We start from the raw sequence: 25,347 nt of genomic DNA, 5'->3' as shown, positions 1-25,347 counted from the left end.
TGTAATTGACACGTGTAGCACCAATGACTCTATTTTACAAATTTTAAAAATCTCAGTGAAAGATGGACCTTTCTTCACATGCAGAATTAAATATTACCCAGGTGGTTTTTAATTTCTGCTAAGTTTCCTGGACTGAATGAAGAAATTGGTTACATCCTAGCTGGCTAATATCAATTAAGATATTAACAAGAGAGATCAAGACATCATTAAGGCTTCCTACTACATTGAATGGAAATAGTGCAAGAACACCCTGAAGACTGGAGTGAAGAATAGAAAACAAGGGCCTTTGAAATGGGCAGTCTTGACCCACAGCTTGGCCCTGTTGTAAACTGGCCATGCAGCCATAGCATGGTTCTTAACTTTTCCAACTTTAGTATCCTTGTCTACAAAATGGGTAGAATGTCACCCTTAAAGAACTTCTGTGACAACTGAAGATCATAGAGCACTGAGTTATTGCCCTACACCTGACAGTACAGTAGACACTCAATAAATTGTGCTGATCACTACTATAGTTAACAGTAGTAATATCGTCCTGGTTGTTTAAAATACCTGAGTACCAAAACAAGAGGCAAATCCTTCAAATCTACCAGCTCTCACCTGTCAGCTTCTCTGCCAGCATATTGAGTTGATCTGAGTTAAGGCCACGACCAACATACGATGAAAACTGCCAGCTCATCACTTCCAGGAGTTGACCCAAAGTGACAGATGGAGGATTATTAAAAAAAAACAAGTTCTGAAATAGAGTGACAATGATGATTATCTTGTTAGATAATTACACTGGAAACACTGTAATTTAGGATTGCAAAGGTTATACTATAATACAGGATTTCTGATTTAAATTCTTTAGGCCGTCCTGAGTTAATAATTAAGAATACAGTCTCAGATTTCTATTGTATGTTTTAGGACTGACTTTGTCTTTTCCTAAAAGACTCCTTGTTCCTAGAGTATAATACTGGGCTCCATCCTTTCCAAACTACAAGAAACAGTTAAGTCCCTGGCTAGGAAAAGTATATCCTACAATATGACTTTATGATTAACCTCAGCTTCCTGTTTTATGAGTAAAATAGGAGAGTTTTCTTATCTTGGTCTAGATAAAAGAATATTCTGTATAATCAACTGTAAACTAGGTTGCTTGTGCCAGAAATGAGGTCAACAATAGTGGAACACAAGAATTCATCCCAGATTATGGAGAAGCAGATAAGTGTGAAAATCAAGAAAGATGTTCTAAGAAGAGATGGAAGGGAAGAATTGAGAAATCCAGCATAGTGTCTGGAGAAGGCTATTCATGAACATGAGCTAAGCTGGGCAACAAGAAAACCCATTCAAGAGATTTCAGAAGGTGAGAATAAAAGAGGACACAGCACCCAACAAAATAGGAAAAAAGAGGAGGAGGAATGAAGAGACAATATTTTTAAGGAGGCAGATTTCCTTGCATGTGAGAATTGTGTCTGGAAAAATAAACGGACAGAGAAGTATTCCATTTCCCCTCCAAGTTGTGGAGTTGGAGGAGAAGCAACACCTGTATAGCTCCTAATGGTGCGTGGCATTTAATCTCAGGGAAATTACTTGGTTGCCCTTGGCCTTAAAAACCAAGCAAATTATCTCTGTTAAGTTGACTCCTCTCTGGCTGAGAGGAAGTGAGGCACAGAGCACTCCATGGTGTCCCTGTCTCAGATGCCAGAACACTTAAAAATGAGAAGGAACAGGGCTGAGTCATTTTCTATGTTGTTTCCTTATTGGGAACATGGAAGTAAAGGAAAAGAATACTTAGAACTGGCTCATTATGCCTTTGTTCTTATTGTTGGAGCCTGAAATCAAAAGAATTTTCTTTGGAAGGAACATTTGCTTTGAACTTGGATACAGAATATCTGCATGCTGTAGCAGAAACAGAAAGACTGGAAGGTATAATAGCAGAAGGGGTGGGTAATAGGCTGTGGGAGGGAGGGGGTCAGGGAAAAAAACAAACAAAACATTTAATAGACACAAAAATGAAAAGTTATCTGTTGAAAATGTTAAAAAAAATTTTAGGAGAACTGTTGTTATTTACATTTGACCTATATTCTCTAGACTTTGGCGGTTTCCAGGACAACACATTGAGGTTTTAGCGAGAGCAAGTAAGGGGAAGTGCTGACTCATCTTTTTGCCACTCCCTTCCCTGGGTGTCATACACTAAGAACATCTATTCTATTCTGGGCCTTCTTTGTGACTTGAGGCCAAATTTTGGTCTGTGTCTCAACCACCAGATGGCATTAAAACCCAGAATCAGCCTAGGATGTATGAAAGCTATCATCAAAAGGAACATTTATGCTGTCAAAGTACAGTTAGGTAAGACTGAAGAATACTCTAGTTACTTATTTGAAACCAATTCTCTACTTTGTAGAAGAGACTATGTGTGTGTGTCGGGGGTCGGGGGAGGAGCGGAAGTAGATGAGGTCAGATATAAAATTTTGGGACAAGAGTTATCCCTGTGGCCTAGCTAACAGAGCCATAAAATGGCCTAGGATTCTCTATGAGGCACATAGTTGCAAGCTGACCAGATTCTCAGAAAAAAAAAAAAAAATACCTGTCTGTTACTTTTGCTAGCCAAGACTTTCTCAGAGTCCAAGTACATGACAACATAATACTTTAAAAATGACATGAAAGGAATCATATAATTAGATTTAAAAAAAAACCCTCAGAGACATGCCCACATGTTTGCAAGTACACACACGCACACACACACACAAACACGTCTTTTGATGCAGATGTTTTTTGTTGACAACAAAACAAAACAAATAGAATTCAAAGAGGAGAGAGAGGAGTAAATACTCTACCTGGCAATCGTTGGTTGACACGTTGTACCAAATGATGGACGCCCACGCATTAGGTAACTGGCTGACATTGGATATCATCACCACAGGTAATGAGCTGGTCTGCGTTTAAAAAAAAAAAAAAAAAGATGAAGAAGAAAGGAAGAGCATAGTTTTTAGGGCAGTCCCACCTTAGATTGATTCTACACTTGACCTTTTCCTTCTCTCAAGGGCCCTCTCAAGTCAATCCCATTCCTCCACTTCTGGTATCTAGGCTGTCTTGGTCACTCACATGACAGTGAAGGCAAAGGAACTTTCTGAGCATGTATGAGTCATGGTACAGGGAAGAAAGAACACAGATCCTTTCAGATCAGGCAACTTCCCCAAGATCTTCTCTGACATTACCTAAATATTCATACTTTTTTATGTTCACACTATATCTAATGCAACTAGTTAGACATTTTACCGATCTAGCATTTCCTCTTTATCAGTTACATTAAAGGATCTAATTTTAAATTTATCTCTGGAATGATTCAGCATATTTAAATTATGACCTAACACCCAATTAATATCAGCATTAGAAGCAGGGAATCTTTATTGTGACTTATGGAGAGGTGAACTTTAGGAGGTACTGTATAATCTGATCTATTGTTGCAGAACTCAATTTAGTACCATTGGTACTGTAGTTTTCCGTCTTATGGAATAAACAGATATTCACAGACTAGCCTGGGAAACTAATCAACCTACCCATAGTCCCTTACTAATAACAGACATCAAATTCCTGTAGACAGTAAAAATACTCTGTTGAGGAATTTATTGCTCATGGAATCAGAGGTTTAGGGTAAAGAGATGATGATGGAACTATAAGAGATTTTACAAATATATTTACCTTCATTAAGATAAAAGGTAGAATTTTAAAACAATATACTTCGCAAACTGGATCATACTCAGAGTGTGGGAAATTGTGTTTGTTCATTCACGCACTCTTTCATTCATTTATTCAATGAATATCAGGCACCTACTGTGTGGGAGGCATTGTGCTAGATTCTGGTAATGAAGTTGGAAAGGGCATCAGGACCTGTCTTCAGTTTATAGTCAGTTATGTTCAATTCAATCCCCAAAGCTTCTTTATTCTTTGAGTTAAGCAGTGACTGATCTAAGAGGAACACCACAATATACTGATAATGTTCCTACTATTTGTCTTTGCTCATTGCATTAGAGAAAACTTCCTTCTGAAAGATTTTTATTTACAAGTTAAACTTTTGAAAATGTATCATTACAAGAAAGAAGAAAGAAAGAAAAAGAAAATATTGGGTCATTGGAAAAGTCATAATGCAGTTTTGCATAGAAAAATACATTATGACTTTTCCAACGACCCAATACAACACTATGTGAAAAGAACAAAGAAAAAAAGAGGAAAGGAAGGAAGGTAGGAAGAAAAAGAGCAAGGAAAGAAGGAAGAAAGAAAGTATATCACTACATGACATGGTTTAAGGAACTTTTTTCTCTGTAGGCTTTCCACTGCATATTCATGACAAAGGAAAACTCAAACAAAAATGTACCTGGATGACAAACTATTCCATGTCTGTTGAATTCATAAGACCCATGAGCTTTTATAATTATTTTTAACTAGAATAGTGTGTTATTTAGTGATTATTTAATATAATGCTTTTCTATATTAAAAAGAAATTTAATGTACTAAAACCTAGAAAAGACTGAGTTTATCTACAAATGCCAACCAATAATGTTATTAGTAAACAGTAGATGCTACTAGTAAATAGTGGATGTTCCTTGAAATAACTACCTCCAACGTTATTAACAAGCAGTGGATGTTCTTTGAGATACCTACCTCCAAATCTATGGTCAAGCCATAAAGACAGATCTGCGTTTCAAAGGTTATGGAATGAAGCTCTTCAGTTACCATGTGACAGCCCTGAGGGAGGGAGAAAAATTATCTTACAAATGCTATCCAATGATCAGACTATTTCTATAAAAATTGATAAACCCTTAAATATCTTCTATTACTGAACATTCCCTCTTTTTGAAAAGCTATCTACAGTTTGAGAAATTTCCATTTCCACAAACAAAATTATTTTAAATGTCTAAAAACAAGGTAATTTTTTACTTTAAATTCCAGCATATTGGGCTAAACCTAAGTGCAGCAGTTAAGTGCTATTTAGAAAGAGTTGGATCACACATGGCCAGCCAGTTTGACTCCTGACCCTTGCAGCAACATGCTGGGCCATTGTGCCAAGCCTCATCCTATCAAGATGAAGGAATGGAGGAAAAGGGATTGCAGTGTGATCAGGCTTCATTGGGAGTGCTTTCTCTGCCTCCCACTCCCTCTCTCCCCTTCTCTCTGCGGTATGTGCACATACCAGAGAGAGAAAAGCAAGCATATTTTTTTCACCAGTGAAATTCAGACAAATCATTCTCTAGTTTTTAAAAATGAATACTTTTCATTTACTTTACTTCATTTTTAAAAATTTTGCCAGGGGTCACATGTGCTTTCCAGGGCGAGAGGAAGAGGGAGGGGGTGAAGGCACCCCTCAATGAGGTGTGATCGTCTCCTCCATTTCTCCATCCTATTGGGATTTTGGACAGGCACACTTGCACAAGCTCCCAGAGTGGTTTTCATGCCGCTGGAGCCGGGATTTGAACTGTTTGGTAGGTCATATGAGATTCAGCTCTGTGACCACTAGGTCATGAGGTGTGCCCCCCAAAATGAGTACTTTGGATTTAGCAAGTATTAATTAAGACAAAGCCATGTATATGTATACGTATACGTATGTGTATATATACATGTATATGTATATGTATGTAAGAAGCAAGTCTTAGTATCTTAGTGAATCTGTTTAAAAAGAAAGCAAGATTCTCTCTGGCTAAACATGGTAGATAGAATGCATACATTTTCTCCCTGCTTATTCAAGAAACCCAAATAAAGTATCAGTTAAAGTTTTATTCACTGTCCAATGAAACAAATGCAATTTAGATCCTAGAAGAGGTAGGGAAGTGTGGAACGAGAAACAAGAATTCAGGGTTGGTATAACTGGGTCACTCTGAGGTTGGAGAGTAGGAGAGGCTTGGTTAAGAGGTCCAGCCCCTGCGATGAGGTCTCCACTCATTCTGCCCAGGTTAGGGATGCAAATTTTCTTTCTGGAGCAGATGACCAGAGAAATAGAGAGGCTCACCGCATTCTAGGTACAAGGTCAACCTGTAGGCAGAGGCTGGGTTGCCAAGGTAAAGAGGAAAATCTTGTAAAAGTCTATGGTGAAACCCATGTTCCCTTTCTTATGTGACATCTAGAATGCTCACAGACAGGTTTATAATCTCCCAGAAGGATATCTGGGAAGTAGACCAGCCGGATCAAGACAACTTACAGATACTGTCTTTGCTCCCTCATTCCTCCCAAGAAACAGCCAGACCCTAACAATTACCCTTAAATCTTTAATCCCTACCATGCACATAGAACTTCCAAGCAATTTTTTTAGGACTTATTTTATTTAACTTTGTTTATTTTATTTATTTATTTATTTAAATTTAACCAGAAAGGGACAGAGCAAGCAAGAGAGACAGAGAGAAAGTGAGAAAGCAAGCCTTCAGGTTTGGGACTCAAACCATGGTTGGCCATGTGGGAGTCCAGCAACCTTAACCACCTGCCACCTGCCAGCCTCCTTACAAGCACTTTTTTTAGCAACCTTTTCTTCATTATAGACAGCAAGCTAATGATCTTCAGACATTTGACAAAGATTCCCACATGAAATACAGAACTCAGAAGAAAAGATAATGCAAAAAAGCAAAAGAAGAATTTAAAAAACTATAGTAAACATTGTGTTCAGTTTTTTTCAGCATGTAAATGGTACATGAAAGAGACCTATCACAAACTGTATTTAATGGCAATGCTTGGAGACTGACTTGCAGAAACCAACCATAAAAACGTCTCTTTGAGGCAGTGGAGAAATCTGAACAAGAAAAAAAAGGTTAAGGAAGCCAGATACCACATGGCTGACCATAGTTTGAATATTGATTCAGTAGCTTAAAAAACACATGAAGTGCGTGTGCATGTGTGTCCCAAATCCTAACAGGATAGAGCAAGAGAGGAAAAAGGATTGTGGTATGACCATGCCCCACAAGGGAAGGAGGGAACTTTCTTTCTCCTTCTACTTTACTTCATTTTTAAAAATTTTGCCAGGGGTCACATGTGCTTTCCAGGGCGAGAGGAAGAGGGAGGGGGTGAAGGCACCCCTCAATGAGGTGTGATCGTCTCCTCCATTTCTCCATCCTATTGGGATTTTGGACAGGCACACTTGCACAAGCTCCCAGAGTGGTTTTCATGCCGCTGGAGCCGGGATTTGAACTGTTTGGTAGGTCATATGAGATTCAGCTCTGTGACCACTAGGTCATGAGGTGTGCCCCCCAAAATGAGTACTTTGGATTTAGCAAGTATTAATTAAGACAAAGCCATGTATATGTATACGTATACGTATGTGTATATGTACATGTATATGTATATGTATGTAAGAAGCAAGTCTTAGTATCTTAGTGAATCTGTTTAAAAAGAAAGCAAGATTCTCTCTGGCTAAACATGGTAGATAGAATGCATACATTTTCTCCCTGCTTATTCAAGAAACCCAAATAAAGTATCAGTTAAAGTTTTATTCACTGTCCAATGAAACAAATGCAATTTAGATCCTAGAAGAGGTAGGGAAGTGTGGAACGAGAAACAAGAATTCAGGGTTGGTATAACTGGGTCACTCTGAGGTTGGAGAGTAGGAGAGGCTTGGTTAAGAGGTCCAGCCCCTGCGATGAGGTCTCCACTCATTCTGCCCAGGTTAGGGATGCAAATTTTCTTTCTGGAGCAGATGACCAGAGAAATAGAGAGGCTCACCGCATTCTAGGTACAAGGTCAACCTGTAGGCAGAGGCTGGGTTGCCAAGGTAAAGAGGAAAATCTTGTAAAAGTCTATGGTGAAACCCATGTTCCCTTTCTTATGTGACATCTAGAATGCTCACAGACAGGTTTATAATCTCCCAGAAGGATATCTGGGAAGTAGACCAGCCGGATCAAGACAACTTACAGATACTGTCTTTGCTCCCTCATTCCTCCCAAGAAACAGCCAGACCCTAACAATTACCCTTAAATCTTTAATCCCTACCATGCACATAGAACTTCCAAGCAATTTTTTTAGGACTTATTTTATTTAACTTTGTTTATTTTATTTATTTATTTATTTAAATTTAACCAGAAAGGGACAGAGCAAGCAAGAGAGACAGAGAGAAAGTGAGAAAGCAAGCCTTCAGGTTTGGGACTCAAACCATGGTTGGCCATGTGGGAGTCCAGCAACCTTAACCACCTGCCACCTGCCAGCCTCCTTACAAGCACTTTTTTTAGCAACCTTTTCTTCATTATAGACAGCAAGCTAATGATCTTCAGACATTTGACAAAGATTCCCACATGAAATACAGAACTCAGAAGAAAAGATAATGCAAAAAAGCAAAAGAAGAATTTAAAAAACTATAGTAAACATTGTGTTCAGTTTTTTTCAGCATGTAAATGGTACATGAAAGAGACCTATCACAAACTGTATTTAATGGCAATGCTTGGAGACTGACTTGCAGAAACCAACCATAAAAACGTCTCTTTGAGGCAGTGGAGAAATCTGAACAAGAAAAAAAAGGTTAAGGAAGCCAGATACCACATGGCTGACCATAGTTTGAATATTGATTCAGTAGCTTAAAAAACACATGAAGTGCGTGTGCATGTGTGTCCCAAATCCTAACAGGATAGAGCAAGAGAGGAAAAAGGATTGTGGTATGACCATGCCCCACAAGGGAAGGAGGGAACTTTCTTTCTCCTTCTTCCCCTTCTGCTGCACAAGCATGTCTTCTCTCTGGCAATAAAGAACTAAAAAGAAATAAGCTTTTCTTAAAGAAGGATTTTAAGAAATTATTATTATTATTATTGCGATAAGGATATTGTGGCTGGGTTTAGAAAAGTCTTATATTCTAGACACACCTGCTGAAGTATTAATGAATAAGAAGCTATACTACCTAGAATTTAAGGCCCTCAGGGGAAAAAAAATGAGTGTAGAAGAAAAATAGCTGAAATAGATAGGCAAAATGTTCCTCATTGTTGAAGTTAGGTGGTACCTTTATAGGGGCTCATTGTATTTTCTCTACTTTTGTATATATTTTTAAATATCCACTAGAAATTCTTTAAATTTATCTTTAAAAACTATATAAAGCAAACATCAGTGAAACAAAAGTAGGATGGTATTAAAAGGATTTTTTAAAGTAAGCAGTTGAAAATACAGTAAGATAAATAGACAAGGCAATACACTGTGAGGAGTTTTCTAGTGCCGATGGAAAGTTTGGGGTTACATTAGTGACAGGTACATAAAGAAAATGAATCAATCAACAAATTCAAGACAACTATTAATTCAAAGGGAAAAAGAGTACTATAAAAATGGAAATATAATCATAGGAGATGATTAGCTGTATCTGCTATGCTGTATCTAGATATGGCAGAGCTGTTAGCAATTTCTTTATAATCATAGTATCATAAACATTGCACATACTGATGAAACCAAAATGTTATATAATGATGTCATTAAAATGGGGAGAAATTTATATGTATCTAGAGCTGCTATAAGAAAGTCTTAGATAATCATTTATAGAAAGAATTCAGGAGTTAAGTATATAAGAATTTTAAAGGAGGAAATGGCAATAGTAGCATATTTACAGCTCAAATAATCACCACCACTAGGGAGGGGTTTGGGTTGGCAGGAGTAGGAAAGAAACTGCAGTTTTTCCCTGACGGAATTTTGCTATGTGCCCAGGTCCTCCTGGATAGTTATTGTAGGAAGGTTTATTAGAAAACAGAATTTCTGGCCTTATCTCTGGCTTACTGAATCAGATTCTGCATTTTAACTAGAACCTCTGGTGGCATTTAGAAGGTAATTATTCTCAATGTGGTGCATCCATATTGCATTTATCTCAAAAGGGACATGGAAAATTTGGAGGTGGAAAGCTTCAACAATATAAAAAATAAGCCTCGAGAATATGTGAACAGAAATAGAATGGAGTCACTTTGGGGGAAAACAGAAATATAATATAGAATATGCATTAATAATCAGTCAGACATCATTTTATTAAATTGAAAATAATAAAAATCAGTCCAATATGCTATGACTAAAATTATAAGAGATTACTGATAATGCAGATGTAAGATTTAGTATTTGTTACTAATAAGGAAGTAGAGAATGAAAAATTTTCCCTTGAAAGGTATCATTGTGCAATTTTATGCTACCTGCAGGTATCTAGATCAACTAGGGCAGAATCACTTCTTTATTGGGTTTATAGAAAGGTATGCATGGTTAAATGTTTGATTAAACATCCTATAGACCGCCACTAAAAGCAGTCATATTATATCAACTACCAGCCAATTTCCTTACTTTAATCCCCGGTTATAAAATAAATTGCTATTTCTTTGGTTGAGCATGACATGAATTAGTTAGTTTATATTTAGTCATCAAGCTGAACAAAAACCATACTTTCTTTTAGAAGATTTTTGCCTTAGGGTACGTGTGCTTACCAGTGAGAGAGAGAGACAGAAACAGTGAGAGAGAAAGTGAGAAATCACCCCCTAGGGATTGGCCACACCACAATCTTTTCTCCTCCAATTTCCTCCCAGAATCTTAGGCACGCTTGCACTTGTACCCAGAGTGATTTTCAAGCGACCAGGATTGGGACTTGAACTGTGGTTGGTCATGTGGGAGGCCAATGATGTAATCACTACATCATCTGCTGGCTCCCCAAAACCATGTTTTTAAATGTCAGAAGATCTCAATATTTTATGGGTTGGGATGATTGTACTATGCAAATCACTGAAACAACTGATGAATCTGCAACTTTCATTTAATTTTCACTAATGAAAGAGGGAGAAAGCAGGTGCCTTTTGCATTCCCACTCAGCTCAACAGTGGGCAGGATGATACAAGCCTATGCAGAACATTTGAGAGGCCTCAGATGAGTGCACAGATGGAGACCCAATACCATATGGCTAAATATTTAACCATTATAAATCAAGTTAACAAACTGTAAAATATGGTCTAGCCTCCTGCCCTAACACATAGCCTTCATATATAAGCTAATCAGCCAGATTTTAACTCCTCCAAGTTCTGCAGGAACATGGTGGCATGAGTAGAGCGTGGCATGGACACCCTGGACTATTGCCTATTCTCTTCTCTTCCACTTCTATGAAGGGACTTGCATGACTACGGCTCCTATGTCTCTCCTCTTGGGCCCAGAGAAATATTTGTATTGATGGTGCTATCTGTGCTTGGGAGAGTAGACTTGGGAAAGAGGCCCACACAGGCCTGGGGGTGTGCTTGAATTTTTTTGCGCCAGGATTCTGGAGTTCTGTACTCTGAGTGAGCACATGATCTTGACCACACAGACACTTGACCCCACAGATGGGGGTGGGGGACGGGGAGGCCCACAGCTGAAAGATGGTCAAAGGAAGCCTTTTGAGTATGAGGACCTGTGATATTGTGATATAATAAGAAATATTTACTTGGTCTATGCCCATATTTCCTAAGAAGAGCTCTTAAGATCTTTGTCGATATGGACACTAGAGAATCTTTTGTTTTAATATTTGGTCTTTGACCCTAGTTCCTGACACGAAGCTCCTAAGATCTTTATAATTTCTTGAATGATGGAAGGTGTGACACAGAGCTCCTAAATCCCTTGAGATTTCCTGGTTGATAAAGCATCTTTAGTTCTAGTGAGTTGACTCTTTGTGGGGTTTTGTATAACTTCAGGATAGAGGCTGGTTGCCAGGGGAAGCAAGTATGTGATTAGGCCTTGGAAATATCAACTCCATCCCACTCCCTGACCCTTGACCTCTGGGGAAGAAAAGGGAGTTGAAAGTTCAGTTGATCATCAACGGCAAAGTCACAACCAATCATGCCTATGCAGTGAAGCCTCCATATGTGCCAAAAAGGATAGAGTTTGGGGAGCTTCTAGGTTGTTGAACACACAGTGACACCTGGAGGGTGGCATATCTGGAGAGGGTGTGGAAGCTCTGTACTCCTTCTCCTATATCTAGTCCTGTACATCTCTTCTATCTAGTGCTTCACCTGTATCCTTTGTAATATCCTTTATAATAAACCAGAAAATGTGTTTCCATGCACTCTAGCAAATTAATCAAACCCAAGAAAGGGCTTGTGGGAACCCTTGATGTATTGTCAATTGGTCAGAAATATAAGTCTCAACCTGGGACTTGCAGCTGGCTCTGAAGTGGTGGTGGTTGTGGTGGTGGTGGTGGTGTGTGTGTATGTGTGTGGAGGGGAGGTCTTGTGGGACCTAGCCCTTAGCCTGTGGGATCTGGCCCTATCTCCAGGTACAAAGTGTCAGACTTGAGGGACCAGCAGATGGTGAAATCATTACGTTTCCGGACTCTGATGTAGTTGACTATGGTTCAATCCAGACCCAGAGGCTTGAACTCATGCCAGGCACATGTGCATGCATGCTCGAAATCCTGAGAGGAGAGTGGAGGAGAAGAGATTGTGGCGTGGTCATCCTCCTTGGGGGTGTCTTCTCACTTTATGTCTCTCTGCCTCTGTCTGTCTCCCTGGCAAACACACACACCCTATAGCAAAATCCTCTGTTGAAAAAAAAAAAAAAAAAGAGTTAGATTTGAGTTAAGTTACAGGACACCCTGACAGTGTTACTGGAGAAAGTTGTTTATGGGGAGAAATTGCCATACACATTTTGGTGACCAACAGTGAGGCATCCCATGCTGAGAATGAGAGTAGGAAATACTACTTTGCCTTTTCTTGTCTCTTACAGGGCCCCTTCCTCTCCATTCCGACTGCTATCGTTCAGTTTCTATGATTAAATATACCTCTGAGCATTTGTTATGGGTAATTCCCTCAGCTTTTAAATTTATGGCACCTCTGTGTTCACCAGCTAAACGACAGTATCCTGAAAAGTGAGAGAAACCAGGAATCTACAGACAGAGCAATGACACCCAGAGCCATCCTTTAACTTTAGAAAATACCTTCTTGCTTTACATATTACTGTACTGAACTGGAATGTGGATGGTAAGTTTTCTGTGATTCAGACTAATTTCTAATATTTACTGAAAACCCTGACAGAGTCGTGAGGCACATTTAGAACAAAATCCAGCAAGGAAGTTTCATACTATACACATGGCTGGAGAAAAGGAGCTATGGCAAATGGACCTGTCATTCATTTTTTTTTTTCCAAGAGAGATTTTTGCTATAGGGCACATGCAGTCTTCAGAGAAACAGAGAGCGTGTGCTTGCCAGAAAGACAGAGAGAGACAGAAGAAGCCAAAAGCGAGGACCCCCCCCCCCAGAGGAGATGGCCATGCCACAATCCCTTCTCCTCCATTCTCCTCTCTGAATTTTGGGCACTCATACACATGTGCCCTGCATGAGTTTCATACATCTGAGACCGAGATTCGAACCATGGTCAGCCATGTGGGAGTCCAGTGACATAACCATTATGCCATGGACGGGTCCCAGCATCATTCATTTTCTAAAGCCTGCCATCATGGTCTTCATTATTTTATCAATGCAGTTCAAGTCAGAGACAATATGCAGCTTCACATGTTCAGGGTTCATTTCTTACAAATTGGAGAAATATCATAGATAAAATGTGTCATTAATGTCTATTTTGAAAGCCATCATGGGACCAGCAGGTAGCATAGTGGTTAAGGTGCTGGACTCCCACATGCTCAACCACAGTTCAAATCCTGGACCAGAGGCTTGAAATTCATGCCAGGTGCATGTGTGTATGTTACCAAATTCTTGAGAGGAGAATGGAGAAGGGATTGTGGTATGGCCATTCTCCCTCGGCTAGTGATTTTTTCTCTTTCTCTCTCTCTATCTCTCCAGCAAGTGCATGTGCCTTAAAGCAAAATCTCTCTCTCTAAAAAAAAGAAAGCCATACTAATCATCTAAGATGATTATAGATTAAATATATATTTATAATATTTATATTATATAGGAGTAGATATTCAAATGGGATTGACTGCATTGTACTTGTTTTTAAAGAATTATTTTATCCAACTCCATTTATCCATTTGTTTATTTATTTTTGAATTTGACCAGAGAGCAACAGAGAGAGAGAAAGAGACAGAGAGAGAGAGAGAGAGAGAGAGAGAGAGAGAGAGAGGAACAGTGAGAAAACAAGCCAACAGGTCCAGGACTCAAACCATGGTCAGCCATGTGGGAGTCCAGTGCCTTAGCCACCACGCCACTTGCTGGCCCTGAGTGCTTTATACTTCTAAAGAAAAATGCCTGTTGGACAATCTGTTGAGAAGCTGCAAAATTGGCTAAGCCAGGCTCCACATCCTAATAAAATGTGGGTCTAAATATCATCATATCCTTTTTTGTTTCCTCTGCCCAGTGCCTAATAGCACACTTTCGAAACTCAGACTATATTAACAAATGATTATTATGGCATTTAACTTGAAATAAAATCTCTGTTAAGAAACATGTGACTAGGATACGGATCATTTTCATCCCTATTTCTTGGTTGTCTCTTGACAAGCTGTTATCTATGATAATGTTGTGCACAGAAAACTATTTGGTATAGAAAAAAAATTAAGGTAATCCATTGGTTTAATGAATATTTACTGAGCACCAATTATGTTCCAGACACTGGATTAGTTGCTGGGAAACAATGAGAAGAGAGCAAAAAATGGTCCAATCACATGCGAGCTGGTCTTTAATCATAAAATCATAAGAAAGGAATGTCAAATGACAGTTACGCTCAGCCTGTAAAAATGAGGATACTGTGTGGATGGTGTTGAATTCTAAAAAGTCTATATTTTTCACGATATTCCTGTATCAATTTCTCCTGTAAAGTGTTACAACTTCCTCAGTTTGTTCAGAAGGAAATCAACTTGCTGTGAAAATGCTTGGGCTAGTTGGAGTGTGAGTAGCGTGACTGTGTTTGAAAACACTGAACCTTGAAAGAACATCTGTTTGGCTATTTTGCTAAATGAAATTCAAGTCACCCAGGCTTTGCTAATAGCTTCTTTGTGCTTCATGACTTTCCACCACATAAACAAAATTACCTAACACCTCAGTCCGTGGGTAAAACTGTCATTTATCAGTTAAAGTTTATGGACAAAGAGCAAACTGAAGAGACTACAATCCCAGCTTCCCTATTCAAACAGTTTTCACATTTCACTAATCACTCTCTGCCTGGTTCTCTGTCAGATAAACAACTCCAGGGAAAGGTTGCTTCCTGGGAATGCTTATTTTACAGAGACGGTCTGATGGCTTCACAGTCTGGGCACTTGTTAGAGGACAGGATCATATCTTCACTGTGACCCTTCCCAGGAAAGAACAAAGGTGGGAGCAAGAGGGAGTGATGGATAGCCTTGATTTTGTGACAGTGTGGTTACAGATTTCTCCATGGGTGCTGTGAAATGCCAAAGAAAAATTTAAAAATTGAATTTATTTTACAAAGCCCTTAAACCCGTACCCTATGTTGTACATCTGAAGATGACAGAAGTCTAAGGAGCTTCAGAGATTGTCCAGTCTAACGGATCTCAATGATTTTTTTAATCTTGGAATATATTCTTGAAACTAATTTCCCACCCAGGTTCCCAACTGTAAAATACATAAAATAAAACCCTCTTGATAGAGATGGGACAAGAGACTTTGAAGTCCATGTTTCATCTACCCTCAATCCAGAGGTACCCTAGGAGCCACCTCTGGATTGGTGATTCCTAGGACACCTCTTTGGTCACTCTGGGTTTCCTGAGAGCAGAATGGTCTTCTGAAACTTTCCTTCTTTACTCAGCCCTAAAGCCAGGGGCCCCTGAACATCCTGACAGATCACCTCTTCTTGAACAATTTTGGAGTCAAATAGTCACAGGGTGTTGTAATTCCTTATGGGGACTATCATTCATGACATCTTGGTATGTTCTCAGTCACTTGAGATCTATCCAACCCAAGCTCTTACCACCGCAAAAGCAGATTGAGGAACCCCAAGCTGTGTGTGGAGTGTGGGGTGGGGAGGAAATACTGAGGTAGTAGCAGGAGTCCCAGACATGAAATTCCATAAAAGGAGCACAGGCAAACATTGGTCTGAGGTTTTATGGATGTGGAGCCAGAAGAGGGATGTGCCCAGGATCCCTTGAAAGGGGCCATATCTCCAACTGTGCGCTAAGAAGGAGGAGGATCAGAGTCAGGGACCATTTTTAGGGCCCTTTTCTCATCTGTGTAAATACCTGCTCTCTACAGAGGAAATGGGAGGACTGACCAGTAAGAGTCACAGCAAACAAACATTGGCACTCACACACCCCATCTCAGGTGGTCCTCACAACGATCCTGTGGGGGTTGTATAGGGTAATGTGATCCCCTTTAGATGAGGCAATTGACAGAGAAGTTAAGTGGCTTGGGCCAGGTCAGAGTATGTACAGGAGGCAGAACCAATATGGAGCTCTTTCCACTACTCATTGCGGCATAGCAGAAATCCAAAAGGAGATGCAGTAGATCGGGAAGAGTTCAACAACATTTTCTGAGGAAATTATTTGAAATTCCTTCTAAACTTTATAAAGATTCGGATGTGAAAAAGCCTATGAGTTTTGAGAAGGTGGGCAAAGTCAGGCACTTTATGAAATACATGGAATAAGAGAAATGGTTGTTGGGTGAGTCAGAGACGAACAGAAACAGCTCAGCCTCTTCCAGAGGAGGTTTTGTGATTCCAGGGGGAGCTTAACAGTGACCAGGAACAGGTTCATGGGATCCGGACTGCCATGGTTGAACTGGCTCTGCTGCTCACTCCCCATGGAATCTTGAAGGAGCTGTGTGACTGCTGTGTGCCTCAGTGTTTCTAACTGAAATAAGTATGACCAATAGCACTACTTCATAGCACAGACACAAGAGTTACGTGAGGCAGTATTAGTAGGCTGTGCCTGATATCTAGTTAATGCCACATGAGGATTTGTTAAGTAAATTCTCAGCAGGTTGTGAACTCTGGCCACAGATGCTCACAGGTAAGCAACAGCAAGTTTTTTTTTTTTTTTTTTTTTTTCCCTGAGGGGTTTTTCTCAAAGGGGGGGGGGCGGGCGAGAAGTTTTATTTATTTATTTTTTTGCTATAGAGTGTGTGCGCTCGCCAGACAGACAGACAGAGACATAGAAACAGAAAGCGAGAAATCACCCCCCAGGGGGGATGGTCACGCCGCAATCCCTTCTCCTCCATTCTTCTCTCAGGATCTTGGGCACGTCTGCACATGCGCCTGGCGTGAGTTTTAAGCCACCGGGTCCGGGACGCGAACCGCGGTCGACTACGTGGGAGTCCAGCGACATAGCCATTATGCTAACTGCTGGTTCCCAGCAACAGCAACTTTTGGAGCTTGACCACAAGGTTCTTATAACCTACGTTTTTGATTTCCTGAAATTTGTTACCACAGTCCCTGGCCCCATGACTTTATAAATGTCACTTCAATGCTACCTCTTCCCTTAGTCTTTCTTGACTTTGGCCAGCTCCTCCTCCTTCACCTATTTCATGACTAGTAACAGTCTTGAAGCACATAAAACAGCAATGCTCCAGCCGTGGCTTGTTTAGATGTACCTAGGAGTCATACTTAACTACTGTCAACAGGGGGAGCTCAAAGAATAGCCTAAAATAAAACGAACTCATTTAGCAAACCTGGGGAAAAAAGAAAAAGGAAGAAATAAAATCATTTTAATATGACTCTGGTTTTGTTATTAATAGGAAAATAAGAAGACATAAACTCTAAGGAATATAAGTAGACAGCATTAATAAGACAGTGGTTGGTTTTTTTATAGTAGAAAATGATCTACTTAGATTTCTCTCTCTAGAGAAATCCAAATAAAAATGTTGACTTTACATTCATGGCGATGACAAGAGTCATCTGTAAAAATTGAACTGTTTAGATTTATCCCCACTGGATTTGTTTTACTTAAAAGAAGTTCAGAATAATTGTGCTTAATATGTTCTGACTCATAAATAATATTCAGGACTGCCAAGCTAAAGGATATGTTTTGCAACCTTTGCCAAAATGCTAGAGTGATGTCTAAAAAAAATGTTTTTAGATACATTTATTGTTTGGTAGTTTTATTTTTTTTCATTTTCTTATCTACATTTAATTGGCATATGATATAGTCTTTACATCACAATGGCATATTATATAGTCTTTCAAAGCATGCATGCAGTGTGTGATAATCAATACAAGGATATTATTATATACTTTATTTTCCACAAAGCTTTACATTCTGTGTCTGTTAAGTGTTTCTTCCCTGATTCCCTCCTTCTTATCTTCCACTATCCACTTGCCTCGCATACAATCTCTGGCATTTACACTTTTCCTCCATACTGTTCTATCTTTAACTCTTTCAATTTCTGCCATAGAGTGCAGAGATTTGGTTTATACTGAGCAGGGATATACAGTGTTCATCTTTCACAATCTGGCTTATTACACTTAGCATTAAATCTAGATCCATCCACTGTGTATTGAATGACACAGTCTTATTGATTTTTATATATTTTTTATTTTATTTTAATTTATTTTATACCTTCAGTCACATATATCACTTAGCTTATAAAGTGAATATCCCAATATGAATACATTTCTCACCAGTCAAGTTGGAGGTACTACACACATTATCATCAACAGATAATAGCCCATTTCGGTGTCCCATAAATGTCTTGCCTCTCTATTTTTCTCTTTAATGTCTTTCCTCAGGCTTTCCTCCTTCTCCCACCCTCTTCCGACACTGTTTCCAGTGTCTATAACCATTTTCTATATTTCTGTATCCTCTAGTTTTTCGGTCTTGTTGTTCTTTATGACTGAGTAGTATTCTGCAGTGTACGTGTGCCACATTTTTAACATTTAGTTATCAGTTGTTAGGTATTTTGTTTCATTCCATGTCTTAGCAATTGTGAATAATGCTGCAGTAAACATGGATGTGCAAGTGTCTTTCCAACCTGGCATTTTCCCATTCTTTGGGTAAATTCCAAGGAGTGGGATTACTTAGTCATACATGTAAATGTGTAAATACATTCTATTTTTAAATTTCTGAGGGACTTCCATATTGTTTGCCACAGTGGCTGTACTACTGTACATTCCCACCAGGGTGCAGGAGAGTTAGTTCCCTTTCCCCACAGCCTTGCCAGCACTTGTCATTCTTACTTGTTTGACTATGCCATTCTCCCTGCAGTTAGGTGATATCTCACTGTTATTCTGATTTACATTTCCCTTATGATAAGAGATAATGTATCAGGAGCAGCAGTTAGCGTAATGGCTATGTCGCTGGACTCCCACATAGTCGACCGCGGTTCGTGTTCTGGACCCGGTGGCTTAAAACTCACGCCGGGCGTGTGTGCGTGCGTGCCCAAGATCCTGAGAGGAGACTGGAGGAGAAGGGATTGCGGCGTGGTCATCCCCCCTGGGGGGTGATTTCTTGCTTTCTGTCTCTCTGTGTCTCTGTCTGTCTGTCTGGCGAGTGCACGCACCCTATGGAAAAAAAAAAAAACTCAAAAAAAAAAGAGATAATGTATCTTTTTTCATATACTTTTTGGCCATTCATATATCTTTGGTTTATGATGCGCTAATGTTTAACTAGGAAATTTACGAAAACTTTATGGGTTGCTAAGGTAGAAAGAATATTTCCCATTTATGTATTTGTTTCACGAGAGTACCTTTAAACTCGGAAGTTCTCTGCCCATGTGCTATCTTCAGCTGTAAATACCTGCTCTGAGTGCGCTCTAAGTAGTGATTCTACCCTGGGAAGAAGACTTAGTTCATTTTTGTGTGGCTGAGGTATTTGTCAAATGATCTTTAAGACACAATGAAGGGAACGAAGAATTCTTGGAGAGGAAAATGGAAGAGCATTAAACCTTTGTGATGGATCTTTGTGGTTTTGTGGAGTGTGACAGATTGGATGTCACTGGATGCTGAATTTATAAAGTGCTTTTTTTTCCCTCAAATAATTCAAAGATCTTTCTCATAGGAGCTGTAACTATAGTGCTAGGAGTAAGATTTAAACAAACGGTACCAGAAATAGGCCTGACTGCTTTATAATTGTACCATGTCCACATTTTCACCTATACAGCATCTCTAAGCAGGAAATGCTGGGCATTACGATCCTGATCTCTTAGAGGCAAAAATGTACTATTTCTCTATCAGACCGCTTACCAACAATCACATTTTTCAGTCACTGTCAGAGTGTGGACTCAAACCTAGCCTTTTTAATTCCAAATATATAGGTCATAGACATATGTCCTGGTTTCTACTCATTGGATGGTCTCCGAGGTCACTTCCAATCCAAGATTTGACCACTCTCATCATAATCTACTGTCGCACATATGAGTACTTGGACAGCACTGAAGTCTTCCGTTATTCAATTCATTTGGTGAAATACAAACCTTAGAGAACTAGGTAATGATATCACAAAGTAATAAAATTGGTTATCATTTCGGATTTTTATATAATGTCTCATGATTTTTTTTTAGCCTTACTTCATGTCTATGAGAAAAAGTGATTTTAAGACATTTTATAACAATGGGAACCAGCAGTTAGCATAATGGCTATGTCGTTGGACTTCCACGAAGTCAACCGGGGTTCACGTCCCGGACCTGGTGGCTTAAAACTCACGCCGGGCGCGTGTGCGTGCGTACCCAAGATCCCGAGAGGAGAATAGAGGAGAAGGGATTGCGGTGTGACCATCCCCCCTGGGGGGTGATTTTGATTTCTTGCTTTCTGTCTCTATGTTTCTCTCTGTCTGGTGAGCGCACGTGCCCTATAGTGAAAAAAAACCTTTCCAAAAAAAAGATATTTTATAACAATGTAGAACTGATAAAAGCAACCATAGCACACCTACAAAATGCAATCGAATGCAACCAATTTAAATCATGTTCTTTAGGAGTATTTGAAGCTACAGAAAGCTGCTCACCATATATTACTATGTGAAAGAAAAGCAGGTATAAAACAATGCATAATAATTTTAAAGTAATCCATACAGATGAGCTCATTGAAGTAGAGAGTAAAACAATGGTTACTAGAGAATGAGAGAAGGAGAGGGTAGAGGAAGATAGGGAGATATTGGTTAGTGAATCCAAAATTATATTAAGAGAAAAGGAATAAAGGTCAATGTTCTACAGCACAGTAGGGTGACTATAGTTAACAAAAGTTGATTAGCTAGAACAAAGGATTTAGAGTGTTCCTAGCATAGAGTGATAGGAAATAAATGGATGTGCTAGATCATTACATATTGTATTCAAGAATTAAAAAAAAAACCACGGCACCTCATGAATATGTACAACCATAATATGTCAGCTTACAGAATTAAAAAGCCACATGCACATAGATAAAAGATTAAAGTGATTTGTACAAAAATGTTAATAGTTGTTTTCTTGATGGGTGTTATACACTATTTTTATAGTCTCCTTTCTGAAGAAAGTTTCTCATATTGTAGGTGATTATCAGACTTGATTTATAATAGAAGAAACATGGGCTTGATTTTATGTAAAATCAAACCACTTAAAGGCTTTGTAAAAATAATATATTATAGGATTATTTTCTAGAAAAATTCTCTGGGAGAAAATATTTCCTACCTCATTTCCTTTACTTCCAGCACTGGACTTCATTTCTTTTGGTTGCTTTGAAAAGAGAAAAACAGTGTTTAGATAGAGAAGTATTATCAGCGATGTATCAAGTTGGTTGTACCTCTTGTTATTTTCTAGGCCACAGTTTTGACTTCTAAAACACTAATCCAGGTGTCTTTTAGCTCACTGAAACCTAATATGACTGCCTGGATTCAATAGAAAGAACCTTCCTGTTTTACTTCCTGGGACATCACTTTAGGGCCTTTCATTGAAATAACTAAATGGATGTGTCAATAGACTATTTTCAAGTCAACATTTTGGAAAAGGGAAGTCATGTTGAGACCTTTTAAAATCTCTTCAGCACACCTCTGGGCTGGGAAGCATCATTTTTAGACAAGCTGACGACTACAGTTTCCAGTCCCCGTGAAACGAAGTCTAATGTAACACAGAAGAATGGAGAAATAACCTACAGGGCAGCGTGCCACATGGTATGATCAACTATTAAGAATTACTGATATAAAAAAAAATGTTCATGATAGAGGTTACCAAATGGAAAGAAAGGGTAGAAAGCAAGTCATGTAGTGTGCACTATTTGAACACATTTTTAAAAAAAGTACATATATACATATTTTAGAAAAAAAGAATGAAAGCAAAAATAAGGATGTTAATAGCATTATGTCAAGGTGGCAAGATTTTAGGTGATTTTTAATTTTTCAAATTTTGCTTTTCTTATTTTCTATATTTATTTTTGTGTTAAAAAGAATCTAAGCTACTATACATAAGATAATTTATGTGAAAATATTTTGAAACTAGCGAAACATTACAAAAAATAAAGCTTCATTATTTTGTGTATTGTACTTGCTGAAATAAAGGCCTAGCCATTTTATCTTTGTCCCTCCTTTAACATATGACTTTCTTGGGAGACAGATATTTCTGCTTTATTTATTACCAAGTGCTGCTCATTATTGAAAGTTTCTTGAGGATAGGAATTGAGCATGACCAAAATGAGTGCTAGTTATAAGCATGTCTATAATATACAACTCTTCATTATATTTTATTTATTTAGCAGTCTCACACGAGAAGAATTCAATTATAGATGTACTATTCAATATTGAACACCAGACAAAAACCAAAACCCAGTATATATTTATGTATGCAGATATCTTTCTATTACCTAATTTTCATATTTTAGAAAGTAGAGTCTTTGAAGATGATTCAGGAGTTCTCAACTTTCAGGTGAGGCATTTGCTAAATGTTAATAAACTAGAGGAACAGCATGCTTCTGACAAGAATAGAAGTAGAGTTTTGAGAATCTAAGAACCATGCAAAGAATTAGAAAGAAGGCAGGAAGAGAACTCTAGGTCAAGAGGAAGTGGTAAAAACAAGAAGCAACAGGATGAGCTTGGGTCAGAGCTTTCTAGACATCTAAGGTACACTGCAATCAACTCCCATCCTTGGGAACATCCTAAGTGCCCAAACCATACTCCTAAAATGAATTGCTTTTGAATAGACATGTTGATATTGGATATCGCTCCTTACAGAAATTGTAAAAACAAGACAAAGAATGCCTGTCTATTATAAGATGAATTATCTCTGTCATTATCATTCAGATATATTGACCAATGTCTGCTTAGATACTATGTGGTCATTGTCAAGAACTTAGACCTTCTGAGCTAAGGCTCAGTGTTCTTTCAACCATTTCAACTCTTTAATGATAACATGTTCTGGTTCTCAATATGGAGCTTTATATTACATAAGAAATACTTAAGAACAAAATACATCAAGTTATAAGGCCTATAAAGAAGTGTCTGACTTGGGAGAAAAAATAAAACCTGGATAATTCTCCTGCCAAACTTACCAAGTGTCGAAATTCTACTGAGAGATTCCCATTGGAAGTTTCTTCAATGGACATGGCTTTGACATGAGTTCCACAAAGGACAAATCTTCGATTGCTAGAGAGGGAATCTTAGCTATTTACGTGACCTCAGGTAAAAAAATATTTATAAAAACAACCCCAAAAAATAAATTCTGCGAAATAAATTCCTTACCTTAGAGTTGAAACATTCCTGTAAAACCAAGAAGAGTCTTTAAAATGAGATTTGTAATAGCTTTAGTAAAAATTTTCTATAATACTTTAAAGGATAATATATAAAATTTCACTTCATAGTAAAATTTTCAAAATTAACATTTCCTTGGGTTCTGTTAAATGTTTGAACTCTAAGTCAAATATGTGAAGTATAACGATGTGTATAGAAGAAGTATATTGAGAATTTTGAAATCATTCTATAAAATCAGAGCAATTCATTAAAGGATTCTTAAATTTTCACATTTCAAGATGAAATTAGAAAACTTACTTGTCAATTGATGCTTTAACCTTTACCTGGTAATTTAGTTCTGGCAATTTTATTAGTAGTCTGGAAAGAGACATCAAGAAGCAAAGAAAAAAGTTAAAAATGTTAAAAACTTTTTTATATTTAAAGACTTACACATACATACAAATATAATGTAATATAAAATAATATAATATAAATATAATACATATAAATATAATACATGCAAATAAAGTCTATGTTACTTCCAGTAATATGTTAATGTGTTTTAAAAATGTACAAGTCCTTGGACCAGCAGTTAGCGTAATGGCTATGTCGCTGGACTCCCATGTAGTTGACCGTGGTTTGAGTCCCGGACCCGGTGGCTTAAACTCATGCTGGGCACATGTGTGTGCGTGTCCAAGATCCCAAGAGGAGAATGGAGGAGAAGGGATTGCAGCGTGGCCATCCGCCCAGGGGGTGATTTCCTATTTTTATCTCTTTGTCTCTCTCTGTCTTTCTGGCGAGCGCACGTGCCCTATAGCAAAAATCTCTCAAAAAAAAAAAATGTACAAGTCCTCTTTACTTTGCCGTGTTACTAATCATGATGTCAGCCACTTAACATTATTAACAAACATTTGGAATGTGTGTCCAAGTTGCTTCATTTGATGTGTGCTGGGTCAGGAAAATAGCTACATATTTTGGTTAAGGCCTAACTTTAGGTTAAATGTTTAAATATAAGAAAAATTATTTACAAGTCTATTATTTCTTTTAAAAAATATTCATTGGGAACCAGCAGTTAGCGTAATGGCTATGTCGCTGGACTCCCACGTAGTCGACCGCGGTTCGCGTCCCGGACCCGGTGGCTTAAAACTCACGCCGGGCGCGTGTGCGTGCGTGCCCATGATCCCGAGAGGAGAATGGAGGAGAAGGGATTGCGGCGTGACCATCCCCCCTGGGGGGTGATTTCTCGCTTTCTGTCTCTATGTCTCTCTCTGTCTGTCTGGCGAGCGCACGCGCCCTATAGCGAAAATCTCTCTCAAAAAAAAAAATAAAATAAAAAAAAAAATAAAAAATATTCATTTATTTATCTATCTACTTATTACGATTTTCAAGCAACCAGGTCTGGGACTCAAACTGTGGTTGGTCATGTAGGAATCCAGCACCTTAACCATCCCACCACTTGTTGGCCCTGCAAGGCTTTTATCATGACTGTATTTTATCCTCGTGTTATTGAAAACATTTCGTAAGCTTAGTAAAGCTAAATGATGATAACTGTTTTATGGCGAAGATACTGAGAAAGAATAGGCTTCTGATAGAAAGTGGAAAGTCCGGGCCAGCAGGTGGTGTGGTGGTTGAGGATGCTGGACTCTCACATGGCCAACTGCGGTTTGAGTCCTGGACCCGGCAGCTTGCTTTCTCACTTTCTCACTTTCTCTCTCTCTCACTCTGTCTCTCTCTGATCAAATTTAAAAAAAAAAAAAGTTAAATAAAATCATTCTAAAAAAAAAGAAAAGAAAGTGCAAAATCCTAATTCAAACATACTTATAATTTTGAACACATATTTTTTAAGTAGTGGCAACAATGTTCAAAACCAAAATAGACTGGCGGGACCAGCAGTTAGTGTAATG

At 38.5% G+C, this 25,347-nt stretch overlaps 1 protein-coding gene across 4 annotated transcripts in view; it reads right to left on the bottom strand.

The window, feature by feature from the left end:
- STAT4 (signal transducer and activator of transcription 4) overlaps positions 1-25,347 on the bottom strand; it is a 137,074-nt gene that overhangs the window by 8,160 nt on the left and 103,567 nt on the right. For all 4 annotated transcript variants that reach the window (XM_006147813.3, XM_027771552.1, XM_014587579.2 and 1 more), the window contains 7 exons: positions 23,762-23,821; positions 23,456-23,473; positions 23,266-23,359; positions 21,417-21,461; positions 4,639-4,722; positions 2,814-2,912; positions 598-733 (listed from right to left, as the gene is read on the bottom strand). In XM_006147813.3, the coding sequence (XP_006147875.1) occupies positions 598-733; positions 2,814-2,912; positions 4,639-4,722; positions 21,417-21,461; positions 23,266-23,359; positions 23,456-23,473; positions 23,762-23,821 (536 nt within the window). The remainder of the gene's footprint in view (positions 1-597; positions 734-2,813; positions 2,913-4,638; positions 4,723-21,416; positions 21,462-23,265; positions 23,360-23,455; positions 23,474-23,761; positions 23,822-25,347) is intronic.

Source organism: Tupaia chinensis, unplaced genomic scaffold (assembly GCF_000334495.1).
Source record: "Tupaia chinensis unplaced genomic scaffold, TupChi_1.0 Scaffold000225_1, whole genome shotgun sequence".
In the NCBI taxonomy this organism is placed as follows: Eukaryota; Metazoa; Chordata; class Mammalia; order Scandentia; family Tupaiidae; genus Tupaia; species Tupaia belangeri.
The sequence above is the reverse complement of the archived record's forward strand: the minus strand, read 5'-3'. Positions and strand labels throughout refer to the sequence as shown.